The sequence below is a fragment of the Genypterus blacodes genome, unplaced genomic scaffold (assembly GCF_046128005.1).
Source record: "Genypterus blacodes isolate CSIRO-AG114 ecotype Tasmania unplaced genomic scaffold, CSIRO-AGI_Gbla_v1 ptg000015l_1, whole genome shotgun sequence".
Lineage (NCBI taxonomy): Eukaryota > Metazoa > Chordata > Actinopteri > Ophidiiformes > Ophidiidae > Genypterus > Genypterus blacodes.
The window spans coordinates 3734090-3742500 of NW_027466829.1; the positions used below are offsets into that span (position 1 = coordinate 3734090).

General features: G+C 50.4%; 1 protein-coding gene across 5 annotated transcripts in view; it reads right to left on the bottom strand.

Moving 5' to 3' along the window:
• The window catches only part of LOC143015753 (unconventional myosin-IXAb-like), an 82930-nt gene that overhangs the window by 25878 nt on the left and 48641 nt on the right, over positions 1-8411 (bottom strand). For 4 of the 5 annotated variants that reach the window (XM_076169837.1, XM_076169829.1, XM_076169812.1 and 1 more), the window contains exons 6-8: positions 6739-6839; positions 6226-6352; positions 2666-2755 (exon numbers count right to left, since the gene is read on the bottom strand). In XM_076169837.1, the coding sequence (XP_076025952.1) occupies positions 2666-2755; positions 6226-6352; positions 6739-6839 (318 nt within the window). The remainder of the gene's footprint in view (positions 1-2665; positions 2756-6225; positions 6353-6738; positions 6840-8411) is intronic. The other variant, XM_076169820.1, reaches the window with a different exon arrangement.

Sequence of the window (8411 nt, forward strand, 5' to 3'; positions counted from 1 at the left end):
GGAGATCAGGAGCTGTGAGTTTAAATAATGAGGTTACACAGAATCATGTTACATATAGAGATGATATCTGAGGAGTTGGGAACGTTTCAGGGAAGCGTTGGGAATACGGCGGCGTCACATTCATCCCTTTGATTTCAGTTCTCTTGACTCTTTGTTTGTCTTATTTTGGACACATTTGGACTTGTATGCTTCCCTTCTGATCCGTCTCTGCTCCATCTCATCCTCGCCGACGGCCGCGGCCAAGCTGAACTGATGCCTGTTTAAATTCCGCCTCGTCGCTCTTCTGCATTATTGACCGCCCGACTTATTTTTAGCTCCCGCCAAACCCAAACCCGTTATGTAAGAAGGTTATGAATAATAATGCGACATTTGGAATCAGAGCAGGAGTGAAGAGGATGAGGAGGAACTCGGGGGGGGGGGGGGGGAAGATTTGGACGCCGACATGCGAGCGAGGGCGTACGTCGTGGCCTCTGCGTTCACGCTGTGACTTCATCGTTCGCCGCAGTGGAAAGAGTCGGGAGCCGCGTGCATGGAGGGTAAACGGGCTGGGGAGGGTTTTTATTAGGGGGCCACCCAAGAGACGGAGAGAATAATTAGGAGGAGAACTTCATCATGCAGAGACCTTTGTTTACTCCAACGGACTTGAAACCAGGAACCAGCCGGTGTTTGTAATTACAGAGGGGAAGTCTCTCTCTCTCTCTCTCTCTGTGTCTCTCCCTCTCTCTGTGTCTCTCCCTCTCTCTGTGTCTCTCCCTCTCTCTGTGTCTCTCTCTCTCCCTCCCTCTTCACCACCACAGAAGGTGTGAAGCGTTTGGCGCGCTCCTACGCTGCACGTGGCTGGCTAGCTTCCTCACTCTGGGGGGGGGGGGGAGTTGTGTGTGTGTGTGTGTGTGTGTGTGCCAATCTCTGCGTGTGTTTTCAATTAGCGTTTATGTAGTTGTTGTTTTTGTCCATTAGCCTGCATATGTTTATGAGTATATGACTCAAAGCAGCTTAGAAACTTGGGAATTGGTTTCCATACGAAAGAACAACAAGTGAAGTGGAACCCTTTAGAACCCGACTCACTCTGGGACCCGACCCTCTCTGTTTGTGCACCTTTGCACTCAAGCTGGAGAAACGTTTGACCTCTATTTTGCAGGACCGGTCCGACTCGCTCCGTCCCGACAGCTGCTGAGGATAAGCAACCTCTCTCCTCTGAGGACGGAGAGCTTTTTACTGAGAATTCACCCCAACATTTGCCAAACTTTCCCCTTGTATAAAAACAGGCGTGTTATGGATTCCACAGGTGGCCCCGAGTTACACCCAGGGGCCCTGCAGTCAATCCAGGGCAGGACTTGCACTCGGATGAAGTGTGTGTATGTGTGTGTGTGTGTGTGTTTGTGTGTGTGTGTGCCTACTAGCTCGGCCTTCTTGTGGAGGCAGAAACACAGTTAAAGGTCGCGCTTGAGTTCTGCTTACAAACTTCTCTCTCTCTCTTTTCTCCACGTTGGGGATTTCCCACAATGCTATTCCGCGCTCTTCCACAGGGGCTTTTCGGGAGATTTGAAGGCGTCTGTCCTCTGCGCCTCCTTTCGCTCCTTCCCCGGCCGGCTGCTGGAGGACGGTACGGGAGGGAACTTCCGTGGCACAACACCAGAAGCCGCAGAAAAAAAGGTTTATCATAGCTGCTGCCCCTGTACGGGATTAGGTTTCCGACGCATTGTCTGAACCTCTCTGTGTGTGTGTGTGTGTGTGTGTGTGTGTGTGTGTGTGTGTGTGTGTGTGTGTGTGTGTGTGTGTGTGTTTCGATGATGTGCGAGTGAAGGCGGGAGAGAAGGAGGGAGAAAAGGAAAGAGGAGAGACAAACCGACAGACCCGGGATCTGGTTTCTGGCCTCCGTGCTGTATATTCCAGTGGAGGTTGCACATTCCTGAGACGAGACCACATGACTGGAGGGATCGGGGAAGGGGGTGAGACCATTGTTGGGCTAAGCTAACGTGTGGATCAGATAGGGGGGGTATACGCACTATCTATGTGTAGCGTTTCCTTCCTAAGACAAAAGCCCCCGCAGCTACAGGCAGAGAGATGCCGGACTCGTTCCAGTTTGCTGCTCGAGGCGCTGAAGGAAGCGAGGAAACGACCACACAAACAAGGAACCACCCAAAGCTCCTTCACAGCAGCTCCACACACATCTGAGGAGCCAATGTGGGTCAGGCCAGGCACGCTGGAGTGACGTTTGGTCCCAACTGTAAGGACGGCAAACCTCGCAAGGACAGAGTTAAAAGTCCAACCATCGCTCGCCTCCAACAGGAAACAGGAAGTTGCAGAGGAAGAGACCCCCATCAAAAGTGCTTTAGAGAGACGCTGTGGGGGCTGGAGGAGGCGGAGGCCAGGCAGCCACAACAAACTCTGTAGAGTACACACACACTCACAAATACACACACAGATTCTCCCCTTCAACTGATGCAACAGGACATTCTTTCGTTTTGCTTTCTCGAGCTCAAGACGAAAGGAAACGAAACCGGCAAATAAGAAACAACAAAACTACTTCCATAAATGTTTGAATGTGAAACTGAACCAGATCAGGGGGGGGGGGGGTCACAGGGGAAGGGGCCATGGGGTTAGCAGGGATGTGGTGTGTCTCTACTTTGATGTGGTTGTGTTTGGGGGCGTTGCGGTAAATCACCTCTGCGAGTTTGTACGGCACGATGAGCCGTTCGCCCACCGTCACCGTCTTCCTGGTCGTCAGCGCTTCCAGCAGCATCTCCTCTTTCACCTGGAAGAGGAAAAAAAAAGAGCAACGCAAGGTCAAGGACAAAGACGAGGACATGAGGACAAAGAGAGGTGTCACTTACAGCTCTGTGTGTGTGTGTGTGTGTGTGTGGGAGTGGGTTTGGACCTGCAGTGTCATGAATGTACACGGTTTCCTGTTCTGCACTATCAGTGGGTTCCATTTCACTGCCACCCTGGACATGCAGCAGCCCGCCAAAATAAGAGCCCAACTACAAATGCAAATGTTTATACAACATTAGAGAGCCAAACGTCAGCTGGCGTTGGACAGACAGACGCAGGTGTGTGTGTCTGTCCCGTATCAGTCAGCTGTTTGTGTTGTATTGTGTTTGCGGTCGGACGTCTTTGATCCTCCTTTGATGTCTGAACAAGTGAGGCGCCGCCATGTTATCATCTGGTTTGTTTTTGTGACTCTTGAGCGAGATGCTAAACCTCTGACATTGACCTTTGACCTCCCCGAGAAGGAATCAAGTGAAAGAAATAACGTTATGATGACATATCGGAGACAAATAGCGCCTGGATGTTGACCCTTGACCCTTGACTGGATGAAGGTGGAGTGAGATCATCCTGAGAACACAAAGAGCCTCCAGCTGCTTGAACTGCAGCATGGGGCCAAAGATGGCAGCTAGGGGGCGCAGCCAGAACCAAAACACACACACACACACTCACACACACACACACAAATGCGCGCTCCATCTAAATCTGGCTGCAGACAATCCATTGATGACAGAGGCCACGTTGGGACAGGCAGATGTCCCACACATCTCCTTCATACAGGGATTATGGGAGCAGGCCCAACAGCTGCTGCCAAGACGTGTGTGTGTGTGTGTGTGTGTGTGTGTGTGTGTGTGTGTGTGTGTGTGTGTGTGTGTGTGTGTGTGTATGTACATCATTGTGTCTCTGTGTCTAAAAGGTAGAAAGGTAGGAGTGCTCATGTTTGTGTTAATACCATCATGGCTCTGTTTCACTCAGTTGTGTCCTTTGTCAGGGTTGTGATGTAAACAGTGAAGGAGGGATGGGTGGAGGAGAGTGTGCGTGTGTGTGTGTGTGTGTGTGCGTGTGTGTGTGGAGGGGGAGGGGGAGGGGGGGCATAATCACATCATTTCACACTGCCTGCTAATCCCTCCGCTGAGAGCAAAGCCTTTTCTGCTGCAGATTGGGTTTGAGTGTGTATGTCCCCGTATATGAGTGTCTCTTGGTAACAGGCTCGCTGCTCCGTCCGTCATCACGCCTCTGATTGTGTAACACACTTCAGCTTGTGGGGGAAGGGGGGGGTCCACTTTTACATTAACCACATTCTTTTCCTGTGATATGACAACCTTAAGCCTCGGATGACAAATCTGCAGCGGCCCAGATAAGCGTCAGTGTTTATCTCTCTCACATCTGACCCATGACTCATTCTGACATTCAGACCATCAACACAGCAACGCTTCACTTCAGATTCCCCTTCTTCTTCTTCACCTTCACTCCCTAAATCAAACTGATAAAGATGAACTGACCACTAAAGCCTGGAACCAAATCTCTACTTCACATACAAAGGAGCTCATTCTGGCAGTCAGCATTGCATATAATACTTCCCATTTCCACATGAATTCTCTGTATTGACTGACGATTAAAAAGCGCATTGAACCTGGTTGAGTGTCATGAATGACGTCATTGTGGGTTCAGTTGAGTGAGTGACGTTGGTGGACGTTAGTGGGACTTGGCCTCGACTGAAGCCTCCACCAGCAGATTAGACTGATTCACTCCACACCAGGCTGACAGACGTGATGTCAGCCATCACCGCCACCCTACTTCCTCTTCCACCCGCACAGGAAACAGGAAGTCACAGCCATTCTAAACCCCATTCATGCATCAGTCTGCAGTCGACTCGTGCCTCACGTGACTGCAGCTAGGAAGAAGAATGAATGAGGAAGAGTGATCCCCTCTTCCTCCTGACTGAGCTGCACCTTGGTTCCCTTGCGTCTCTGCTGTGACCACGTTTAATGCCTCCCTCAGGAAGAGCAGCTATCACCTCTGTGCAAACTAACCAGCGTCCAAACAAACTTGAACTTGAAACAATAACCCAGAGCATGTGGTCAACATGTGGCTCAGCTGGCGTCGCTGCCACACACACACACACACACACACACACACACACACACACACACACACACACACACACACACACACACACACACACACACACACACACACACACACACACACACACACAGCGTCAGGCCAGACCCGAGAGAGAGAGAGAGAGAGACAGAGAGAGACAGAGACAGAGACAGAGAGAGAGAGAGAGAGAGAGAGAGAGAGAGAGAGAGAGAGAGAGAGAGAGAGAGAGAGAGAGAGAGAGAGAGAGAGAGTCACACACCCTGCTGGGCTGTTGACAGGAGACTCCGGCAGACTTCGGACACTGTTTTGTCAGTGACTCAACAAGCTAATCACTGCAGCCTCTAACGGGGAAGTGGGAAGTGACCCCATCCTTCAAACCAACGTAAACCAGAGCAGTATGTGTGTGTGGGTGTGTGTGTGGCCCCTCTCAGCACACAGACTGGGAGCAGCAGTAGGAACCTGAGCTCAGCCCAAAGTCATGAACTGGTAAACGCGGCGTGTCGAGCTGAAATTGTGTCGGAAAATCTTTTTTTCCGCCTCCACGTGGACGACACAGAGTCCAGGGAGGAGAAGGAAGCCTGAAGACGGACAGAGGGACGCACGGTCTGTTCAGATATTTAATATACTGGCAAGATTGCGGTGAGGAAAATATGCAGAGAGGGAACTTTGGTCACAACTGCTTCTCCGTTTAGCCTGGAGTGGAGTTTGTAGAAACACAATGTAGAAATGTGCTGATAAACATGAGAGTGACTCATCAGATCAGCTCAGCATCCTGATTTACATAAAAGCCTCAATTAGACTAAACGGTGCCATGTCTGCGCTTGCTAAAATACTCAATTAGGCCCGACGAGACATAACTCCCCTCACATCCATTAGTGTTTAGAGAAACGCATCACCACGGAAACAAAAAGGGGACAAAAACCGGAATGGATAACAGAAGAGAAGCCATGGCAGAAACTTGTATCCATGAAACAAGCTAGCAGGCAGATGTGGGGGGAATTTGTACACACACACACACACACACACAAACACACACACAGCAGAGCAGAATAAGGTCTGAAAATAGCCTGCACACACACACACACACACACATAGATTGGATATTTGTCGACTCTCTGCGACATGAAGCACCTCTTCACTTCCATTGTCACCACATGCTGTTTCTGTAAAAGCCGCCTACTGGTCTGAACTCTGGCAATAGAAAACCCGATATCCCCTGGAGTGAGAGGCGGGCTGGTGTTGGGGGCTCACGTGAGGCTGAAGCATCTGTCGTGGACGTGTGAGCCGACACCTAAGCTTTGATTGGATGGGCCTCGGGGGCGTATGGGTGCGTACGTGATCTGGGCCTCGTACCTCTAGAAGCTCCGACACGGTGGGCAGCACTTCTGGGTTGCAGATGTCGATGGAGTCGTCCCGGTAGGTCTTCTTCTTGTAGCGGATGTTCCCCAGGTAGAGGATGGCCGACAGCAGGGAGAAAATCCTGTTGGGAGGGTACAGAGAAGAGGAGGAAGAAGATGGAGAAGATGATGAAGAGGGAGGCTTTGGTTTGTCTCTGTAATTGGTTTGCACAAAAGCTGATGAGACAAACGTTGACAGGACGGCTTCCTGTTCCCAGTCTGAATATAAGACAAGAATAAACAGTCACTTGTGTGTGTGTGTGTGTGTGTGCTCAGTGAGAAACTCGAGTGTTTACAGCGACAGAATGCTGAATGTGTCTTAACAGTATTTTGTCTTCTACCTGAATCTGCCTGTGTTACTGAGTAAACGCTCCTTCACATGTTGTTTATTTCCCTTTAAGAAGTCAATATTCAATCAATAGATGAATAAGTAATGATGTCATCAAGTGGCGGCGGCGGCTCAGCTTACTGTTTGCGTGTGGCGGGCAGGAAGCCGACCATCTCCATGGCCAGCTGCAGACGCTCAAAGTCGTGCTTCAGGTCCTCTCCCTCCACTGTGAAGCAGTCCTGCTGGTGTGGCGCGCACATGGACACACACACACACACACCAGAGAGGAAGGGAGGGGGGGAGGGAGACAGAGAGGCGTCAGCATTATGAAGGATTTTTATACTTTCTCATAAATATGAAACATGCCAAGTCAATTTACAGCTGTTTGAAATCAATTTGACTATAAAGCGCCAAAGAAGTGTGTGTGCGCGCGTGTGTGTGTGTGTGTGAGACAGACAGACTGCATGAATACGTGTGTGAATGTGACGCAGCTCTAACACAGTAACTGCCTGAGTTTATGAGTGAATGAGCTCCAATTAAATGAGACAGTGAGAGTGAGGCTGTGTGCTGCGTGCTTGCATGTGTGTGTGTGCGTGTGTGTGTGTCCAGGACCTCTGGTTGGTCAGTGTGTGTGTGTGCTGCAGCACTGAGCCTCAGTCAGGCTGTAATTAGCACATACCACACTGACGGGCCAGCGAGAGGAGACACAGGAACCCATAATCAACACTGTGGAGGATCCTGCTGTTCTCTTTAACCTCCAACACTCCATTGCTCCATCGCTCCATTGTTTGCTTTTTACTTTTAACTTTGCACGGCCAACGACTGGCACGCCGCTCCGTACGAGCGTGCGGCTCCAATTGCAACAAAGGAGGTTTTGCGGCTTGTGGGTGTGCGTTACAGGAGCCAGGAGGAGGCGGCGGGTACGTTCCACCTCCACGCCAAGCTGCACAACGCGATACGTTCAGGGGAAGTTGGGAAAATAAAGAGATCGATGAGGGCCAGATGCACGGGAATGCTTTGGTCCGACACCAAACCTTTACGGATTGGAAAGAGGGAAATGTAGAGGAACGATGGAGCGACGGGGGAACAATCTGTCCTTTTTACCTTTGTGACACAAATCATCTCCCTTATAGGAGTAAGTGTGTCGGAAGATGAGCGTCTGCTGCAGCGTCACACTGAGTGGATTGTAGCGAGGAGCCTGACTGACGCTGCACGCCGTCTCATTACTGTCTTGTGAGCAGGAGTCCAACATGACAGCGGATCATTGATGTTGTCGAGTCGCTCGGTGAAATGAGACAAAGTGCTCCAAACAGCAAAACAGCAAACCAACATGCCACCTCATCCCCAGACATTCCACCACACCAGAAACCCAAACAACCAAACAGACACACAGACACACACACACACACACACACACGCACACACAGGCACAGAACCCCACATCCCAAACAGCACACATCAAATGCTGACATCAACAAGAACTGTTTGGTCTTTGGGATCTTCTGTCAAAACCCGAGAACATTTTTACTTGAATTTGTTTATTTTCTAGTCTAGACGTTGCTTCTTCTCGTCTGTATTTGCTGCTCCTGAACGCAGCCTGCTCATTGGCTGATGGCAGAGGACAAAGTTTAAATAGACCCTCAGGGATGGTCAGATGCTCAGACAGCTGTCAAGGGGCTGCCGGGTTTTCTCTCTCTCTTTCTGTCAGTATGTGTATGTATGTGTGTGTGTGGACAGTGACATCGTCTCCTTGGATGCAGGGGTCACAGACTGATGAGGTCATCGTCCGACCCCTGGGAGAGACGGCGTGTCAA